Below are 22,404 nucleotides of genomic sequence, written 5' to 3'. Positions count from 1 at the left end.
TTAAGGCATTGGAAACAGTCATAAATAAAGGAACTCTACACAGCTGGCAACTGAGTAGGATGAATTAAATCGATAAAGGAAAAGGAGAGAGGAAAAATATTCAATCATTTAGGCTGGTCACAACGATGTCAGTTACATACAGGTTTGCAATGCAGGCAGTGAAAATAACAATGCAGGCATGGATAGAAAGTGTGTACTGGATGAACGGGTTCAGAAGTGGTGGGCACCTAGATGATAGCATTTTCGTAATAACCCAATGCATGGAAATAGCCAGGGCAGAAAACAGACCTCTATATTTAGTCGTTCTGGACATAACCGGTGCATACGACAGCATAAATAGGCAACTTCTGTGGAATATACTTGAACCTGAAGGCATCAGTAAATAAGTAACTGAATTACTAAAAGAAATATACAGAGATAATAAAGGGGTTAAGAGGTATGTCTGCTGTCGAAGTATGCAAAAGACTAAGGCAAAGGTGACCACTATCACCGCTGTTGTTCATGATTTATAAGAATAAAGAAAAGAGTCTGCAAGAAAACCTTGGTTCTAATCTCTCTTATAAACAAGGCGAAACGGACTTAGAACAAATGCTTCGTGGATTAATGTATGTGGATGACATTGTTCTATTTGTCAATAGCCAGGAAGACTTACAAGGGTCGCTTTACCTTCAGCACAATTAAGTCTGGTCTGATGGTACTCAACGATTTCACTGATAAAAAGCTTACAATACAAGGAAGACTGGCAGAATATAAATATTGTGGGGTACGAATAAACGAAGGACAGGTATACATGGAAAAAACATGAACAGCCCATCAGAGTGAAGGGATAATGCAATAATGAAGCACAGGGCATTCTGAAAGTACAACAAGTATGAAGTACTTAAAGGCATTTGGAAAGTAATAATGGTACCAGGGCGCGTAATTCCGTCTCCTCAACAGTAGGGTCCCGCAACTTCTTTCTCGTCACTGGTTGCCTCTCAGCTGGTTAAACGGCGATTGTTACCGAGAGGTGTGTCTGAACGCAACCTAAAGGTAACATACACTCAGTAAAAGGAGAAAATGATTACGTTGAAAATAATGAAATAGTGTTAGCACTGTCATGTTGTCTCGTGGCTGTATTAACGACTGGTTTTGTGGCTACTAAGAATTAAAAACATCACATGATGCAACCTAAAGGAGAACACCCCCCAGGAAAGATAATGATAGCTCAATTTAATGTTGCAATTTAAGAAACAAAATAAGAAAAAAAGTTACAAATACAGGATTGGAACATATATTTCATTAGCTAAGTGCTCAGGTTAGTAATGCGTATCCATTGCGCCACTGAGGCAACGAGCATGACTGGCTTTAAATGCGCTGTTATTCATATTTTACAATATTTCCGCTGTCGCCAGGTAACGCTGCTCAGAGGACCCTACCGCTGAGAGAACGGAATCAGGCTACCAGGACTTACTATTGAGAACACTGCAAATAATGATTGATGACCTAGACAGGAAAAGTAGAAAGGTAGGCTTGAAAATCAATATGCAGAAGACTAAGGTAATGTTCAACAGCCTTGGGAAGGAACCGCAGTTTACATTAGGTAGCGAAGTACTGAAAGTAGTAGGCGAATATGTCTACCCGCAGATCCGGACCATGAAAAGGAAATAACAAGAAGAATAAGATTGGGATGGAGCGCATTTGGCAAGCACTCGCAGATTATGACTAGCAGTTTACCGGTATCGCTAAAGAGGAAAGTATATAACAGTTGCATCTTACCTGTACTCACCTATGGCGCTGAAACGTGGAGGCTAACCAAGAGAGTTCTACTTAAGTTGAGGACAACCCAGAGGGCTATGGAACGAAAAATGGTAGGGGTAACATTAAGAGATAGGAAGCGTGCAGAGTGGGTCAGAGAAATAACTCAAGTTACCGACATTCTAGTGGAAATTAATAAGAAGAAATGGACATGGGCAGGACATATAGTGCGAAGAGAGGATAACCGATGGTCGCTTAGGGTAACAAACTGGATTCCAAGGGAAGGAAAGCGTAGCAGGGGGCGGCAGAAAGTCAGGTGGGCGGATGAGATTAAGAGGTTCGCAGGGGTCAAGTGGATGCAGCTAGCACAGAACCGGGTTAGATGGAGAAATATGGGAGAGGCCTTCGCCCTCCAGTGGGTATAGTCAGGCTGATGATGATGATGATGATGATTGAGAACGCAGTTTAGTGGTTAAGGGCAGAAGTTGAGTCGGGGTTAGAAATAAATAGGAGATCTGTGGGATTATCACTTGGAGCCCAAAGCAAAACTACAAACGAAGCAGTACAAGGAAACACGGGCTGGGGGTCTTTCGAGGCACGAGAGGCTCAGAGCAAACTGTTGTAGGAAGAACGCCCCAGGAAAATAGATAACAATGGGTAGGCAGCTAAAGCATCTAAAAACTTATATCGAAAGGACATTGACTCAAAGTGGCAGAAAAGGAGGAGAAAAATAACCAGTAAGTATGTGGGAAGGCAGGACGGAGAAATAAACATTAAACGTGAGGTAAAGTGCACACAGGCAAAAAACTGGAATAGTTCAATAGAAAAGAAACCGACTCTAGATCTTTCTTTCTTCCTATCGCTCACCTCTTTGATTTCGTCTACTTTCTCGCTATCCCTATTTCCGCCGCCCCAGTTCAGGTGCTTCAGATATCAGATAAAGGGGCTGGCAAACATCTTTTCTTTCCTTTCGCATGTACAATAAATAACCACCACCACCACCTGTCGTCAGAAAATATATAGTTGTAAAGCAAAACACACAAGTTAGAGAGGCCTAACTTTAAAGGTCCACGGAAACGGCCCCCAAGAAGGCACTGACAAACGTGTTGAGTGTGTAGAATACATCCTTTTGAGCATTAACGCAAAGTATAGCTCCTTGGAACAAAGCCAGCGATTTATTATTAATTTTTAAAAACAGCGTTTTTTGAAATTCGCGGGCAGAGAGAATGTCGCTTGGCGGTGTCGCATGGAACTATTTCCTTGACCCGTGACGTCACGGACACACTTCCGGTAGCTGCGAAAGTCGTCTGCTCGTGCGCTGCTCGAACTCTGTGCGGGCTGTTACACAGCTCACCGCCCTTATCGGTTAGGTGGCCATTGCCCATTAAGTACAACAGGCGAAGCGACGCAGGGATCGGCAGAACGAAGCTGCATTTACAAATATCTTATTTATATAACGTAGTTTCAGGAGTACCGGAGTGTCGTCCGACGAGGCGTCAACAGCACGGTCAAGCACCACACGATGGCAGCACCTCCTCGACCGCCGTAAACACCGCCGCTGTGGCCCCTCCTCCCACATACCATTCGCGAACGACACGGCGGATCGTTAGCACCGATGTCCGAAATAAAGCGTGCTAAAATTTGTTGGCGTATGGAATACTGAGCCGAATATCAAGTATGAAGCCCTCGTGAGGATCGCTGACCAGCAGCAAATTGCTGGTAAGAGCGATAGCCGTGATACAAGCTAGTTTCTGCTCAAGCCAGCTGCCGCTGGTGCATTTCGGCTATCCGATCTGCTCGTAGTAGCTATGCGTCGGCAGAGTTAATCCTATATTTATTTTACTATGGCAGGAAATGATTCACTATAAGGCAGTTTCATAAGTAGACATTTACGACAGCGTTGATCATGTTCCAAAGCGTCGACCGCCGCGGCTTCGAAGCGAAACAATTTAGGCCTAGCGACGACTAGGGACGGTCACGCACGGCGCCGGCTCGCACGTTCCACCCCCGCGGTAATTGTGTAACGTACCTCAGCCTGCTCGCGGCATCCCGTGCTGCAAGCGTTGCAAACTCGTGTACTTTCATAGCTAAGGCCGCGTATTTTTTGGCGCGTTCTGCTCAGCAACAAGCCGTTCAAACGATACTGCAGGCAAGACAAGGCTTCAGTACACAGTCGCTGTGCTGTCGGCTGTAATCGAAGATGTCGGGCGGCACCATATTCTATACATCGACCTTTAAACGTGATACAGTGGGCAAATGAATAACTTTGTGAAGCGGTGTTGTGATTCAGTGTTTGGTGGTTGTGGTGTGCCTTGACAGTGGGAAAACCTACTCTGTCGACTTCACGACCTTCGCACTGCTGGTGCCGAAATTCCATCGGCCGTCTCGTTTTCAAAGTTCACAGACGTGGACCACCAGTTGAAACTGTGCTCTGGGCTCATAGATACAGGAATTATTCGCCAAGTGCTTGTGGAGTCTGAGAGCGAGGACGATGACGACTCACCTGCAGCAGCGCAGCCGACGCAAGCTGAGCTGATGCAAGCGAAATTCAGGTGGACCTGTTAGCAAGGAAGCGGAGCGTGATGCAGAAAAGCATTCATGACTTTTTCCGCCCTCAAAAGTGAATAATAGGCAATAAATAGAGCTTTTTTGGTGCACATTTGTTGTTTCGGACTGCCCGATTTTTCGGACATTTTCGGGGTCCGCTGAGAGTCCGAAAAATTGGTCGTCGACTGTATATTGCGTAATTTGTGTGGAATTTTGGTTATCTATGCGGCTGACAATAAGCTATCCTTTTTTTTTTCTTTTAATAATTTGTTTCAGCTGAAGCCGGTCCCACTGGTCTCAGTAAAGCCACGGGTTCCAGCATTGCGACACCTCCTCCGGAAACACCAAAAGGAAAAGGAAGAAGACGCATGCCTGTGTACACCCCTCGGACCAAAAAGCGCATACAAAGTCTTTATTTCCGGAATGATAAGTATAGAAATGCACTGGGCCGTATTAAAAAAAAAAAAAAAAGTCACTAAACAAGGCAAATAATGCAGCAGGAGGCTCCAAACAAGATTGAACCACATTTGCCAAAAGACCTTTTTGGATTGGATAAAGCTCAGATTTGGCTGTGTTCTTTTTCAAAATCCAAAAAACACTGATCAAAACAAATGATACAATTTGCCCCCAATTGCTTACTTTGGCTCCTGCTGCACTTCTTTTACAAAATGGAAGTTTGTCCAAAAACATTTGCTCTGAAGAAGAACACACGAGTGTTGTGATATGCCTGGTTTAGAAACACCTGGTCATGACAGTTGGGCTGTTATACTATGCTGTTTAGAGAAATTAACAGCGACTGGAATCTATGGGCAGCATAAAAAGACTGCAAGTGCTTGGATTTGTAACAATTCGACAGGGGTGTCACAGGTGTGGCTTGTTTGATATGTATGCTAGTGTAGAATAGAAGCATGCCTTTGTGCATGTTCAAACTGTGATTAAGTGCCATCCATATTGGCTGTGTTGCCAGATTTTTCTTTTTTTTTGAAGTTGTACATTGTGGTCACGTCCCAAAGTATGACATGGGCTATGGGATAGAAGCAGTAGTAGGGTACGGTAGATTGTATTAAGACTATCTGGCATTCTTTAATGTGCACTGATAATCCTCAGTACAGACTGCTTGCAATTTACCCCTCAGCAAATTTTCCGAGTGTGGTACATGGAATATAATCACATAATAAAAAAACAGTTGTGAATTGTCACACTTTGTGCATTAACCAGTGTCAATTTCTCTTATAAGCTATTTATATCCATGTATAATTTGGGTCACCCCTCAGGATGTTGTCGCCAAAAACTGAAATAATGACCTCAGATTATTCCTGCTGCACAACAACCACAATCACACTGCTTGTGTGAATGTGCAAAGGTCGCATCACCACCCAACCCTAAACTGCAGTTAGCCACGTTTCCCCCCTCTTGGTATACAGTTGAATCCCGCCACAACGAATACCGCCACAAGAAAATTTCCGCGACAACGAATAATTTTTTATTCCCCGCGAGTATCCTATAAGAATTAACGGCCTAAATTTCTCTGCACAACGAACCATTTTTGCAGAGCGTTTCCGCTTCAACGAAATTTTCGCGTTCAAAATCGAAACCGAAACTAGTTTTATTGGCGAGAAGTCCAAGTCAAATCCAAAGCCACATTAAGCATGAAATCACGTGATTGCAGTTCCGCCATTTTGGCTTTGTGTCGTGGTCGCGTTGTTCACTCGCTGCCTTTCTCTTCGACAACGACGAGTTTTCATCCGCAGAACACGATGGCAACGCAAGTGAAAAAACGCAAAACTCTTTCCCTTGAGCAAAAAGCTCAAATAATCGCCCAAGCAGAAAGCGGAAGGAAGAAAGCGGCAATTGCTGAAGACTTCGGAATTCCTGCAAATTCGCTGTCAACGATTCTAGGCAATAAGGACAGCGTGAGAATGGCACTTGCTTCAGGCACATCCTCGAAGCACAAAAAGGTGACGCGGCCCCTCCATGAAGAGTTGGACAAAGCAGTGCATGCGTGGTTTGTGGAAGCACGAGCTGTCCGGAAGCATCGTCCAGCAGAAAGCCTTGAACTATGCATGCCTACTTGGCATTGATGATTTTAAAGCCAGCATTGGCTGGCTAAACCGTTTCAAGGCCCGCCATAACATCGTTGGAAAAGTGTTGTGCGGCGAGTCAATGTCAGCAGACGTGGACGGAGCAGCTGCTTGGAAGGCGAGTAACATGGCCGGAATTTTAAGCAACTTCGCGCCTGCAGACATTTACAACGCCGACGAGACCGGGCTATTCTACGAGATGTTGCCGGCTAGGACGCTCGACTTCAAGGGGCAGCGCTGTCACGGCGGCAAACACAGCAAAAAACGCATCACAGTGCTGCTTTGCACAAACATGGATGGCTCGGACAAGCGTCCGCCGTTAGTCATAGGCAAAAGTGCCAAGCCGCGCTGTTTTAAGGGAACTCGTAGCCTACCTGTGCAGTACAAGGCGAACAACAAGTCATGGATGACCCGCGCTATTTTCACCGAGTGGATGATGGCATTCGACCGCGACATGAAGCGGCAGGGCCGTAAAGTTTGCTTGCTTTTGGACAATTGTTCAGCGCATCACTCCGACGAAGTCAAGCTCACTAACACGGAGCTGAGGTTTTTCCCTCCCAATTGCACGTCTGTCTTACAGCCTCTCGATCAGGGCGTGATTCTTAGCCTGAAGCGCGCTTACCGCGGGAGGTTAATTCAGCGGCTGCTTTTTAACACTGAAACCGGCCGAGACACGAAGGTGGACTTGTACGTGGCACTGCAGATTATGTCTGCTGCCTGGAGCACACTGGGGCGCTCAGTAATTGTGAACTGTTTCAGGCACGCCGGATTTGCCGAAGGTCGACCCGTACACTCTGCTGGCCTAACACCAGGCGTTACAGACGACGACGAAGAGGCGTCACCGGCTCCGGGGATCGCGGCCGCCTGGAAAACGCTGGGAGAAATGGGAACCGTGCCGCCTAATCTCGAGCTCGACGAATACATCGGCGCTGACGCTTGTGTTGTTGTTCACGAAGATGCGAGTGATGAGCAGATCATAAAAGCTGCCCGGAATGATAAGGACTCTTCCGATGAAGAAGACGACGACGTACAGGAAGCGCCGGCTGCGGCAACCGCCGTACAGGTGATGGACGCTTTTGATGTCATCAGGAATTTCGTTGCTGTCCGAGACGACGATGTTGCAATGGGTTTGCTGACCGAGTGCGAAAATCGCGTGACGGCGTTGCTCGCCGTGAAGCGTAAGCAAACCAAGCTTACAGATTTTTGGCATTAAACGCCTTTGCTGCTGCTTGGGCAATTCTTTCTGCGTTTCACGTCAAATTTTTGCGATAACGAAGTTCCGCGAGAACGAATGTTTTTTCGTGCACCGTGAATTTCGTTATAGCGGGATTCAACTGTATACGAAAACAATATAGGGTATCACAGATGTCTTGCACAAAGCATGTGACCCTGCGAGTCATCATTTAGAAGAGACCATGACACTGTAAATTTATCTTGGTGTCTGTATGCTAAGCTATAGCACTACAACAATGTTTTGCTTAGCCTACTTGTGTACTGTGGTTTATTCTGCATGAGCAAAAGCTGGGACTGTCCTCTGGCTCGTTCTGTATATATATATATATACATTCATAGCCACACTTCTCATATATTGCAATCAAGTCTAGTGTTACTTCCCCGATATTTATCTGAATCTGCACATAAGTAACATAAGTAATTGTGTCCACATTTACTTATGTTCATTACTTAAATACCTGCTTTTACATACTATTGTCATCTTGATCGTACCGTGCGTATTTGTGTTGAAGCTATATGTATGCGCACTCGTATACGCATTCCTGTCTTCTAGTTCACCATATTATTTCTAATATTTGTTATTTGGGAAGGCTGTCTATGATATTCCCACGCCAGTGATGCCTAAAATTGCCCGTTTTGCTCATCCGTTGTCGATACCACAGTTCCGCCGCCCTCCACCAGACAACCTCAACAGCCACATCGAAAAATAAGAACACACACACATTTTACATAAGTACTTTGACAACCATAGGGGAAAATAAAACGGGAGGAGTTATTCAACAGTATCTACTGAACTTGAATTGCTTGAATCGAGCTAGCGGCCCATCTGCGCAGTGAACGCGCGCAACCGACGGCAACCAGCTGCTAAAACGGGCCCGGCCATATTGAATTTCAGGATTGGCTTGTCGGAGCCCGTCTGCTACAGTGGCTTGTGCATTTATAGCAATCCATTCACTTACCGCTGCTCCCAGGCACCACCACCATCGTCTTCGAAAAAGCGTCCCCATTTGCTTTACTGGAATGCCACACCCTTGATAGGGTGGCTAGCGGGGGTGGAGAAAAGAGGCAGCAGTAGCGGTGGGTAACCTCTCACCCTCCAAGCGCGCATCAGTGGCTCGGTCTGCGCGTTTGTCATCATCATCAGCCTGACTATACCCACTGCAGGGCTAAGGCCTCTCCCATATTTCTCCACTTAACCCGGTGCTGTGCTAGCTGCATCCACTTGACCCTCGCGAACTTCTTAACCTCATCCGCCCACCTAACTTTCTGCCGCCCCCTGCTACGCTTTCCTTCCCTTGGAATCCAGTTTGTTACCCTAAGCGACCATCCGTTATCCTCTCTTCGCACTACATGTCCTGCCCATGCCCATTTCTTCTTCTTGATTTCCACTAGAATGTCAGTAACTTGACTTATTTCTCTTACCCACTGTGCACGCTTTCTATCTCTTAATGTTACCCATACCATTTTTCGTTCCATAGCCCTCTGGGTTGTCCTCAACTTAAGTAGAACCCTCTTGGTTAGCCTCCACGTTTCAGCCCCATAGGGGAGTACAGGTAAGATGCAACTGTTGTATACTTTCCTCTTGAGCGATACCGGTAAGCTGCTAGTCATAATCTGCGAGTGCTTGCGAAATGCGCTCCATCCCAATCTTGTTCTTCTTGTTATTTCCTGTCCATGGTCCGGATCTGCGGTTACTACCTGTCCTAAGTAGACAATGGCCTACTACTTCCAGTACTTCGCTACCAAATGTAAACTGCTGTTCCTTCCCGAGGCTGTTGAACATTACCTTAGTCTTCTGCATATTGATTTTCAAGCCTAACTTTCTACTTTTCCTGTCTAGGTTATCAATCATTGTTTGCAGTTCATCCCCCGAGTTGCTTAGCAAGGCAATGTCATCAGCAAATCGCAGATTACTGAGGTATTCTCCATCTACGCTTATCCCTAACTGCTCCCATTCCAAGTCTCTGAATACTTCCTCTAAGCAAGCTGCGAATAGGTCACAGCGGCCAGTGTCAACATCGACGGAAAAGTGCTTCGCGAGAAGGCAGCGGACAACACACCCGCACTGGGAATTGACGACTTTCAGGCCTCCGGTGGGTGGATTCACCCATTCAAGGTAAGTCAATTTTTCGTACGACTGTTTGTGGTGAAGGAAAAAAGTATGCTTTCGCTGTGGAAGACTGGATGGCAACCACGCTGCCGTCTTACATAGTGAGGTACGAGGCACGTGATGTTTTTTAATGTAGATGAAGCAGGGCTGTTCTACAATCTCCTGCCTGAAAACGTGTGCTTCAAAGGCAATGCCTGCCAGGGCGGACAAAAAAGCAAAGAGCGTGGTACAGTTTTGTTTTCTGGCAACTCTGACGGACCAGTAAAGATGCGGCTGACCGTCATAGGCAAGTATCAAAAGCCTCGATGCTTTAAGGCAGCCGGTCGATTGCCCTGCGGCTACAAGGCAAACAAAAAAACATGACATCTTTTCTGTTCATGTGATTTGTCACGTACCTTGACTGGGAAATGTCTTGCCAAAGCAGAAACATTGTTTTGCTCCTGGACTAGTATACCGCCCACTCGAAACAAATAAAGCTACAGAGTGTTAAAGTGGTGTTTCTGCCCCAAACGCAACAATTCATTTGCAAATCTCCAGATCAGTCTTCCTCACAATGACCTTTCCCCCCAATGGCATTTCCTCACAATGGCCTGGGATCGAGTCATTCCTGCGACCATCGCCAATTGTTTTGCAAAGTGCGGGATGTTCAAATCCGCAGTGGCTACCACATCACAAGTGCCAGACCAGATTCCCCTCGATGTCTAGAACCAACTTGACTGTTGCGCCGACGTCTACATCACCGCAGACGACAACCTCGCCACCTGTGGTCTCCGCAGTTGAAAATATCGCGGAGGAAGCGTCATCACAGCCTGGCATTCCATGCATTGACGAAGATGATGACGACCAAAGCATCGATAACCTACCACCGACGGCAGCAGAAATGATGCACGCCCTCGATATTCTGTGGCACGCCGTGACCTCCGGCGCGCCACAGAATTTTTCAGCTTTCAAAACTCTTTGCTGTCGGATCTCGCGGAAAAGAAGGTGCAGAATGATATACTTCTTTCAACAAAAATATTTTGCGAGCGTTGAAAGGTTTGGAAACGAATTTTGCTCGTTTTTTGTAGATTCGAAATTTCAAGCGATAGGAAAATTTTCGTCTCCCTTTGAATTTATCACAGAGTTACTACTGTAGTGTTGGTGCGATGACTATGAGAGGAAAAAAATCCCAATTTCTGACGCCCAATGTTGGGGGTGCGAGCATTATGAGAGCAAATACAGTAGTTTGGCCTTTACTGGACACGCAGCGCGAACCTTTTACAGCGCTCCCATCAACAGGAATAATACAGATCACGTGAGTAATATGCCTTTTCCCGTCTGCATGGTACCAACTGTGATTGCAAGCAAGGGGAGTGCACAAGTGGAAAGTATTTTATATGTAAGTTCTTAATCGTATGTATATTTCAATGCTAATTTGTCTTTTATTATAAAACGTCCTCTATACCCGATGTCTGTTACATAAGAGGACCATTTATATAAGGTAGCCAAATGAGTAAAACTTACCAGCTCCTTGACAAGACTGGCTCTTGTGGGTGGGTTGTTGAGGCCCAGCAGAGTGGCCAGCAAGCGCTGATTTTTCTCTCCCACGTTCTCCTCTGTCTCGACCAGCCGGTCAATCTCTGGACGATTGGGTGGCATAGGCACAGCCAGGGTGGCCAAGACAACACGCGAGGCCATACGCTGGATCTCTTCTTGTGTGATGTTCTTCTTCAGGTCCTTGGCCAAGTGGAAGTAGCGGAAGAGCGCAGATGCATGGAACAAGTGGTTGCCTGCTTTCCAGAATACCAATGCCAACTTCTGGTAGTAATTAGCCATCAGCTGTGGTTTAGGTGACTTTTTGGACAGTGTCATCAGTCCATGGATATCCTCAGTGGCCTTGTATGCCTCCTGCAATATAAAGCACAAGCCATAGCATGTGACGGGCAGACAAAAAGTTGGTGGAAAAACCTCCAAATCCAGACTCCATTTTCTGAGCATTGTTGACTGGCTGAGGCAAGTACTAGTTCTAGTACTGTGCAACAATTAAGGAGCTTTGTGGCTGCAAGTCTCTCCTTCGAATTACCAGCCACAAGGCTAGGGTGTATAGGGTGCACACCAGGATCTCAAACTTCCTGTGGGGTGTGCTAGTTATGATAAGAATTCCGGGTGTTACGAAGATGCCCTTGTACCACTGCGGATGATAGGAGTGTATGAATTGGGATGCTACCATTTTGCAATAAGTGCGGCCAACACAACAAGCTCACCTGCCATAGCTCCATTTGGATAGCACTGTCGAGCTGAACAAGGCGAGTCTCCAAGTGCATGGCCTGACTCTCAGGGTTATTGAGGTTCACCGATGTCTGCTGGCTTTGATGCCGATGGATCTGGCCAAGGTGGGCACGAAGCTGAACGTGAAGAAAACAATTATAAATTTACTCCCAAGCTTCAACAATGCAAACATGCAGAGAATGATAGCTTCATCCTGACAACAGATATCCACACACTTACCTCGAGCATAAGAACAGTATGCTGTACAGTGCATCACCAATACCTACCACTGATCTTTAGACAGCCAGTATAAACAGTGCCTTTTGCAGCTAATCAAGCACACAATAAGACAAGCACACTGGGGCACAAGCTACAGTAGCTAACTATTTTCGACGTAAAACGAACACCAACCATACTGTGGAGATGGTTTTTCGACTGATATTTTGCCACTTCAACTGAATGTGGGCATCATTTTACCTTAGGACTTGAAAGGCAATTGGATGGACTGAAATACATAGGCATGGCTACTTATTCATCGTTACCACCAGCAAATATGGACTCAATTTTGCCAGGACTAAAAAAGGACCTGTTCATGTCAAGAAATGCTAATCTACACCTTTATGCAGTGAAAGTGCCAACTCTAAATGACTTCATACCCGATTTAACAAAATTCAGGCGCTCCGGATCATACGTTTCCTGGAAATGTTTTTTCTTCTGCACTTCTTAAACGGGTACTGAAGTTCTACTGTGAATCATAACAATATGATTATCAGCGATCTATCGGACACAACGATAGCTTTCTGCCCTCCCAGAAGATGTTTATCATGATAATTTGCATCCATGTCTATGAAGAGAGTTTCATTAAAACTGCACAAGTGAAGCAAATGCACTATTGTGAAATCCGCAAGGAGGGCTTGCATGCAACCTTAGGAAATAAGCGCTATCATCACTGCAATCATTGGATGGAGGAGAAAAGCACTTGCCTGGCCACCACCATGTAAAGGGTGCGGCCATAAAAGATGGTACCAACAAGGTGATATATACGATATATGATAGCAAGGTGACATATGCTGAGGTGAAACAGCAGATTCTGCAGCATTTCTGGCTGGTATTCAAGGTTGGAAGCTTCACGAAAAAGTACCGGTATTCGCACCAATGATCTCAGTGACCATCAAGGCTGAGGAATTCTTGTACAGTCGTACCTCGATGTAACGAAATTCGCGATGTAACGCATTAATAAAAATTCCCGACCTCTGCCCCATTGAAAGCCACATTATTTTTTCCCGATTTAACGAAGTAATTTTATACAGCACTCTCGGTTTAGCGAAGTCCTCGCGCATCGCATGCATGTACAAGTAGCCACCTTGACAATCGGATGAGAACTAAAACAGCCCTGAGACAGCATTTTACATCTGCCCTTTTACACGCCAATTTTGTTGGCAGTCTGGAATTTGAGCGAAACAAAATCCGTCATGTACAAAACCCGCGGTGCGAAGTTTTAGGATACGTCATGCCATGGTATAACTGGCCAGTCAGAACGAAAAAGCACTAACTGGAAATACCGTACTTACTCGCGTTATGAACCCACTTTTTTTTTTTCCAGAAAAAATCCACGCGAGTTTGAGAAGGGGGTTTAATACGCGGGAGAAGTTGAGATTTTTTTTTTTTACGAGTATGAGTCGTTCCTCCCAGCAATTAGTCATAAAGAAAGCATGCAATCAGCTGCAATCATGATTCCCTTCAAAAGGTGCTTGCGGCTGTCACACGTTCCAATGATTTTGTAGTAGCAGACGGTGCCCACCCTATCGCTGCAGATCAAGCAAACGTAATGAAAACTATGCTTGCACAACCGGACGAGCTGAGCAGGACACCTGCAAGCACTCCTCTAAAGGCCGCTAGCACTCCTTGCAGCACCTTGGCGTGCAGCCAAGAAATACCCTGGAAAGCAGCGGCGCAAAACTGACGGACGCGCTAACGACGCATTTTTTTTCTTCTTCAAGTTATCAGTGCCAAAAGTGGGAGGTGGGCTCTTATGCAAGTAAATATGGCACGCGCGTGAAGCCTGAACAAAGATTGCCCCACCCAAGGTAACCATGTCGACGTGGGCAATACAGACATAGGACTAAATCTACTTGACTATAATACAACAGCGTCCCCGTTAAAGTCCCTCGATAAGCTGATCTGCGACTCATTACCTTTTCTCTCCGTTTGCTAACACTGGATGATGATGATGACTATACTGATGGCGACATCTGGTGGCGGTTGAGTACTAGGCACTGCGCACTCCCTCTTTGCCACGCAGAAAAAATTACACGTTCGCGACCGTTTGTTATCACTCATTATGTGCTCCTGGTATACAAAATAACTTCGTGCCCTTGTTAGCGTTATTGCTACAATTTCTCCCCTATTTCCTGAATTTGTAATTTACATGATCCCAGCAGTGTTCCACGAACCTGTTACTTCATTTGGGCAGCTAAAACATAGCAACCTCGACGTAACGAAATTCCCGACGTAACGGAATTTTCGGCTGCACGTAGGACTCCGTTATATAGAGGTTCGGCTGTAGTCCATTCAGTCGCTGATAGGTTTTGTGCATGCACACAGCTACCGTTTATGTCAGCTGCTGCTCGAGGAAGAGTGAATTTCAGACTTTTTTCAGCATGATAAAGTTTAAGATCAGCATGAATGCCTTTTCCACGCTTCTACATGCTTCTGATTTGTGTTCATTTTAATGCTACGAATTTTTGCGTGCCCATGCAAGATTATTATCACACTGCACACATGCACTGCAACAAGACGCAGCTTGAGATAAGGCAGGCAGGGAGGTATAACAAGGCGGCTGAGATAGCCTGCAGTTTCCCCTCAGACAGTAGATACCAGTGGTCGAGACTGGACGGTTAGCGGGTTTCTGGCCATGTTCCCAGTCTTTAAGGGGAGATGCTACTCGAAGACACTTTTTCTTTAATATTTGGCTTAGAGCTATGAAACTAGTTAATAGTTCAGTTTTTTATGCTGATTTCAAATCTGCAATTAGTTTTATTGTAAGTTGCATAGTTTTTGTTCTGTTCAGTGACAGTGTGTAAAATATACCCTCTTTTGCCCCCCTTCTTTGTCATACTAAACTTCCATAAACACACATCGTTGATGGCTCATTTCGATCCATATAAACTGTAGAGTGCCAAAAATTAATAATAAAGTACATATAAAGTATGCTAATGACGTGAAAAATTTGAACCTGGCAAGTCTACATTGTCAAGACACCACCATGTGGTAATTATTATTTTTTTTGTAAATATTTGATCAGTATTTATTCTTGAAAGAGATAACGGCACTCCTCACACCTCAGAGAAAATGTGTGCAAAATTTCATTCAGATATGAGCATCAGAAGTACCAAAAACATGAAGGGCAAACGCTGAAAATTGCCCAAAATTGCATTTTGAGAAAAATGCATTTGAAGTTAAAATTGCATGTTTATTTAAAAAAGAGGGCTTCAATTCCTATCGAACTTTGGAACAAAAGAAGAAAATTGTCCATAAAGCAGCCACTGGCACTAGAAACTTCCTGCAGCATATGTCGCTCTCTCATGACCCTTGGGAGTGGACTTCGACGTGCGCTTTTTTTCTTCAGTGTGCGGCGATTTGCGTTCACTTCCGCAGTCAGCTTCAAGGACATTTGTTTCTGCATTGTTATTTCTCTGGATGTGCCAAGATGCATTGGCTTGTGGAGTCCAATAATTGAGGAAAATCGCACTAGCTGCTCATATCCAATTCATATAAAACAGGCCGCCACAGCAGCTTTGACATTGACGGTGAAGCTTTCATCCGAGCTCCCGCTGTCAATCTCTGCTCGCATCCTTGCTCGCATCCCTGCACGCCATAACTCGCCGCAATCAGTATGTTGTGGAAAGCACACATTGCGGGCAGGCAGGGTTCTCACAGAGTAGTTCAAGAAACGAAGCGAGTCTGCGCTATGCGGCCGGTTCCCGAATACTGAAAGTCCTGAACGCTGGCTTGGGCAAATCGCGCCGCCCACAAGAACGTTCACCGCTGCCAAGTCAGTAACTACAGATGACGCCTCATCGCAGGCTATTTCCTCACCTTAGAAATGCCCAATCTTTTTTTCCGAGGCACTCACACAATCTAACGCCGCTTCAAATTCCTCGGAGGCATCTGAAACGCTGGAGGGATCGGCGTCTGTTCCACTAGGCCTAACTGCCACAGGTCGAGTTTTCACTGGACGAGCCTTCTCTTTCGATTTTCGCCAACCCTCTATATTTGTGAACAGAACGGTATTTCACTCCTCGGTGACTGCGCTGGTTCAATTGTGCTTCATCCATGACGAAGATAAAGTTGCCGAACGAACGTCATTCGGAAACGCACCTCGACGTAGCATGGAGCCAGCAAGTGGGCTTCGCCACATGCGCACGCGCAGCGGCTAATGGCGAGGCTCGATTCGTACCACGTGATTTAAAAACCAGTCGCAGAGCTCGAAAAATGCGACGTAGGCATGCTTTTTTTTATTATTGCTTGCGTTTTAGACGCCGGGCAACTGTGGTGGTTGGGAGAATGCGGCTTGGCTGATCTCCTCAAGTGATCTGCAACGGCGATCAACTGCGCTATGCCGACCGCGGGACGCTCGAAGATAGCATACTTTCAGTCATTTTCGAAAAAACCCGCGTTTTTCGACCCGCATCTCCCCTTAAAGTGGTCCTGTTTTTGAAGGCATCATAGAAATGATGCCTTCAAACATGTTTAACTTTCAGCTCAGAAAAAAAAAGCAGCAGTGTTCCTGGGGAATAATCAGTCCGACAATTTTTTAGTGTTCCTCTAAGAAGCAAGCAATTTAGTCATCTAGAGACTAAGTACTTACATGATCACACAGCTTGCGAAACTCAGTCTTGCGGTTGTACTTGAGGCAGAACTTGAATGCTTGGCGTGCAATGTCATGGTAGAGGCATTCCACCCGTGAATTGTTCCGCAAAAGCTCCAAGCATTGACGGTACGATTCCCACAGAAATTTGACCCATGGTGTGAGGACCACACGATCTGTACGGTCCTGGGTGTCCTCACTGCTGACTGCACTAAGAAGCAGACTGAAAATACAATTGCTCAAGTAAGCAGCGATGTGGAAAATCAGGGCAAGACTAGTTAAACAGTAGCATTATACACACTTCAGTAAACACAGGCTTTCTAGTGTTTTCATTCCACAGACCTGATTCAAAGCAATGAATTGCATGGTGAACTGAAAAAACTTTCCCACAGCCGGAAGTGCTAGAATAACATATAAAGAGCCTTTCATTTACGGGTAAAAGGCCAGTCTTACCACATCCCTGAGTGCCAAGCAAAATTGTGCAATTTTAGAAATTCAATGAAGCCCAATAATAAACGCATATTTTTTTCACATTCAAGATTGATGTTTTAAGATGTTTTAAGATGTTTTAAACTTTTAACCACATTTAAAGCTTGTTATCAATGACCGAATGTTATATCAGGGTAAGTTAGAAAATACTTTCAAGCTAGCAGCCAAAACATAAGTGCCAACGAGGCATAGCAACAAACCAGACTAATAATACTCTCCTTACGGGCTCTTAGGCAATTAAATGATCATGCATTTGAATGTTTTCCAAGTATGGAAGCATTGCACAAAAAAATTGGAATTGGCACAATGAAATGAGAAAATATCTTATTGCGGAGTCCATATTCTCTTCAAAAATACTGGACAATTTTTTAATTCATTACATGTACTAAACAAAAATTTTATAGAAAATGAAGCTAGAAAACTTTCAATCATGAAATTTTGCAGCACAACCTACTAAGTCCTAAGAATGATAAAGTCCTTGCAGGACATCATTTTAACTAGAAATTTCATTCGGCTATGTGCAGCAGTTGGACGTTCTGCATTGGCGTGAAACAGTCCAATTCAATTTGTGTATTTTTGCCTGCAGGCAAGTGAAAAGTAAGCTACTTCCTCATTAATAAAATTTCTCAACTTTCTCACGTTTTCTCGCGGGCGGGAGAAAAGAGAGCGGAACGAGAGCACCCATGAACCATGAATGCACTGGACCCCCTCATCCCCTCCCCTTTCCCCACGGGTGGTGGCTTCGGAGCGAGCCACGGCGGACGGTGTTCACGCTGATGCTCCGATCGCGCGCTCTTTGTAGGCTGCCGCGATTAAAAGGTCGAGCATTCGCTTACTGCCACTGCCTCAAATTGGCTAAACCATCCGAATGACTTCTTCGCCTCGGTTTTACGGCTAAGCAAAACCGGTTGTTTGCAAAAACGACACCCGCTCACGTTTAAGTAATAACGAAATGGGCCTTCAGTCAAATTAATCTCCACAATACTGCTCGCGCCAAATGTAATCTGAAAATTCGAACTTCGGGACTCCACAGGGTCTGAAATATTAGTCGTGAAAATGTACACACTCCTATGGGCCACATAACAGTTCCTGAATACCCGAAATATTGCACGTCCGAATCTGTCGGCTACTGTATTTTACCACGTGCCAGATGAGGCCAAATTTTGTACTTCTTGAATTTGCTTTTACAGGTACTTCATGTCTTCTGCAGTGCCACGCGATCTTGATGTATAAATGAGTGTTCAACAAAAAATTTTAATTGCAAGTCAGCACTTGTCTGTCTTCTTCCTGCTTTTGTCTCTCGTCTAGTTTGCGCTGTTTCAACTAGAATGAATTCAAGGATAAGCAGCACTGGAAGGACAGCCTTTTACTCCTTCAGCTTCCTTACTTGAGTATCTTTTGCCAGTGACACCTCACATTTTCGCCTGAGTGACATTGGGGCTTCCTCAATTTCAACATGTTGCCAACAGGCCCCGACGGCTTTCTTACACTCTTGAGAACATTTTTACCGACTGGCACCTTTGTGAGGTCACTCCATAAAGCTTCAAGTACGCCTTAGTAGACATGACAATTTTTGTTGATAAAGAGCCGCTATGGTAAAGTACCTAGCTATTTGTTTTTACAGGAAAAGCATTAACACAACTGGTGTAGCTCTCTACAGCTGGGCAAATTATTACCAGAGTTTATGGCGCCTGCTTCACTCACTGTTGTTTCTCTTACCACCAGTGATTGGAAAAACTGAGAAGGCATTCATGCACAGAGAACATTTTTTTTCCATAATTCCCTCCAATTTTTGTGACTTGTTTTGCTCCGTGCGTCTCTAGTCATACTGGTGCTACCATTAAAACTATGGAGGCCCCTGTAGTGTCAACATGCAACTCACAACATGCCAGCAACCTGTTGTGTTTCTCTGAATCACATTGGGTCGGATTACTATTTTGCAGCCAATGACATTAAAATGCCCTAACATGCGACAAAAACCCATTCTCTGCTAAATTTGATGACAAAACGTGGAGGCAGACTGTTTGGAGAAGTGGAGGGCGCAAGGAAACGCCGTGGTGACAGTAGTGCTAAGCACAAAAACTGGCACTCTTTCACCGCGGAGTGAAAATCTGTAAACACCTCTAGCCCAGCCTCCGGCTCATGGTCGTGTAGTCATCATGGGAAGCGTGGGAGAGCAGGGGTTGGGGACATGATATCGAGCAGAGAAACTGGAGTCTATAGCACCATTCAGATGCTGTGGTTCCGGATTTATTTCTGACAGTAAAGACAACACAATTCTGAAAGATCAGACTTCATCTCTGATGTGATGAAGATGCACAAGGTTGAATGGGAACGAGTTGCCATATTATCACCAAACTTTCAGCTTCAGCTCATTCTGCAGGAGGTGCACATAACTGCTAATTCTTCTATTTGGTAGGGCTTACCCAAGCTATGGTAAAAATACCCTGCAGTCAACACAAATGTTTTTGAGTCTTCGTCGAGACAAGAACCTGGTATGCACCTCAGCAAAGGAGTGAGCATAGAATTCGGAGTTGAATCAGAGCATTCGTACCAGTCTAGCAGACCTGGACTAATTTTTTTTTTCCTTTGCCAATTGATACAAGATATTTGTGAAAAAAAAGTAAATAAACATGCCCAGACAGATATTTTGGCTTCTCAGTCATGACAAGCAACCTCACACTCAACTGCCCTCTGCACAACACCTGCTCCACGAGCCACAAAATATTCTGAAGCGGAAACACAGCAAGCAATGCTACCGTCAAAGCTACTGTTTCTTGCAGTAAATGCTAAGTGAATTTGTTTCAACACTTACCGGAGCTTTTAAAATAAGTGGCACAAATGCATCACAAAAATGAGTACGAAACACTGGTGCAAGGACCAAAAATGAGGTAAATAAGACTGCCAAAGTTTTTTGTTTTTTTTTCGTCTATAAAAGAGCTGTAAATTGGTTTCATCATCACCACCATCAGCCGAACTATACTCACTGCAGAACGAAAGCCTCTCCCATATTCCTCCAATTAACCCGGTCCTGCGCAAGCTGCATCCACTTGACCCCCACAAACTTCTTGATTTCATCCACCCACTGAATTTTTTGCCGCCCCATGCTATGCTTACCTTCCCTTGGAATCCAATTGGTTACTCTCAGAGACCATTGATTATTCTCTCTTCGAACTACATGTCCTGCCCATGCCCATTTCTTCTTGATTTCCACTAGAATGTAACAAGTTATTTTTCTGACCCACTCTGCAAGCTTCCTATCTCTTAACGTTACACCTACCATTTTCCGTTCCGTGGCCCTCTGCATTGTCCTCAACTTACGTAGAACCCTTTTCGTTAACCTCCATGTTTCAGGCCCATAGGTCAGAACTGGTAAGGTGCAACTGTTACACTTTCCTCTTGAGTGATAACAGTAAGCTGCAAGTCATAATGTTTGAGTATCTTTGTTTGAGGAAAGGAAAGCCACAGTATCTGTCATACTTCTCTGAGGGCACCTGAACCACGCCGTAAGAAAAGGGAGGAAAGGAGAGATTGAAACAGAAAAATGTGTCGTAGTTGAATGACCTAGAATAGTCTCGACCACCTTGGGACTTTTGACATGCACTGACATCGTGTAACAAATAAATGATGGATGCCTTTCCATTCGACCTCCATCGACATGTGGCCATCGCGATAGTGTCCCGGAAACTCTGGAACTGTAGCAGAGTGCCTTAAGGCCAAACCACATGGCAGTGTTTCTTCGGCACTGTGTCAACACCTCTGCTGACGGCATCACAGGAGGCAAAATTCTGATACTTGGACAGAGGCGACGCTGAAAGACGCTCAGCATTGACGCTGGAAGTGCTTCGAAGGTGGAGACCAATGACAAGCCACGCATCAACAACGCAACTTGTTTTCCCGAAAGCAAGAACTTCCTTCCGTCCCTCTGCCTCCCCAACCTTCCCAGTCCAGTAGGCTCCAGTCGCCACTGAATGGGACTATTTTAGCTAGCTACAGACAGGGGATAATTGCTTGAATTTCTAGGATCCCTCCATTTCTTGACTTGCAGACGCCAGTTTGTACACCATCATGTGTTTGGTCATCCTCTCCTACGTTTACCACCGTCCGTAGATGACAAGCTGATGGCTAAGGGGTTTATCCGAGTCACAGTGCAGTTTTTTTTTTTTCTGGCATCAAACTGAGAAACAAGGCAATGTACCATATTTTGTGTAGTCTGCAAAGTTTCTATAATGGATTTTGACTGCTATAGTCAAGCATTTCCAGCTTTTTATGGTTGCCTTCAGAACATTTTTGTATTCGCAATTTTTTCCTCTTTTATATATCAAGTTTACAAATTCAATTTTTTTTTCTGTAAAAGGTCATTAACCTATTTAGCTGCACACTGATAAATTAAGTGCAGCATCACCTTTCAGGGGTCTGTACGTTGTCAAGGTCATCGATATCAACCACTGCTTGCTGGGATTCTTCACGTGCTGCCTCAGTTTTTTCTTCAGCCAAGTCCAGATAACCACGTACCACATCTTCCAGAGACTTTATATTCACCTGTTTAAAGAAAGCATGATGCTGCTGTTACTACAGTCACACTGAATCACTGTATTATACAAAATACCTTTAAACTGTTCAACCTCTAGTGCTCATGCCACAGAGTTTACTGGTGGGCAATAAAATGAAATGCCATCTGCACCAACTGGCACTTCAGTGCTGTATGGAATGCACACTAACGCTGCAGGGACCAAAACAAATCTCAATGGTTTAATAACTTTTGGAAAAGACTGCAGAAGAGCCCCACCATGCCAACAGTCCCAAATATACTAACAATGATCTCAAATTAACCACCACTGCTGAACTTACCGTATCTTATAACTTACCGTCTTATAAAATTAACCATCTGAATAAACTTTTGCCTTTCTGCTCTTTTACTGAAGGCACTTCAGGACAATATTTTTGGCAACAAATATTTTTGGGAACACCTGACGGCCTCCCAAACTTTGCAGACCTGCATAAAAGTGGAGGTCATGAAGTGATATCACAAAACATCCTTTTCTGAAAAATTACAAATTGTCTGTGCAACTTGCTTAGAGTTTATGCCC

The 22,404-nt window shown here is 44.8% G+C and overlaps 1 protein-coding gene across 1 annotated transcript in view; it reads right to left on the bottom strand.

Annotated features, from left to right (window-relative positions):
• eIF3a (eukaryotic translation initiation factor 3 subunit a) overlaps positions 1–22,404 on the bottom strand; it is a 42,540-nt gene that overhangs the window by 10,824 nt on the left and 9,312 nt on the right. Inside the window, exons 3-6 of the mRNA XM_084591438.1 lie at positions 21,720–21,856; positions 16,826–17,048; positions 11,952–12,092; positions 11,212–11,595 (exon numbers count right to left, since the gene is read on the bottom strand). Of these exons, the coding sequence (XP_084447564.1) occupies positions 11,212–11,595; positions 11,952–12,092; positions 16,826–17,048; positions 21,720–21,856 (885 nt within the window). The remainder of the gene's footprint in view (positions 1–11,211; positions 11,596–11,951; positions 12,093–16,825; positions 17,049–21,719; positions 21,857–22,404) is intronic.

The sequence above is a fragment of the Amblyomma maculatum genome, chromosome 1 (assembly GCF_055883805.1).
Source record: "Amblyomma maculatum isolate TAMU_Amacu chromosome 1, ASM5588380v1, whole genome shotgun sequence".
Lineage (NCBI taxonomy): Eukaryota > Metazoa > Arthropoda > Arachnida > Ixodida > Ixodidae > Amblyomma > Amblyomma maculatum.
The sequence above is the reverse complement of the archived record's forward strand: the minus strand, read 5'-3'. Positions and strand labels throughout refer to the sequence as shown.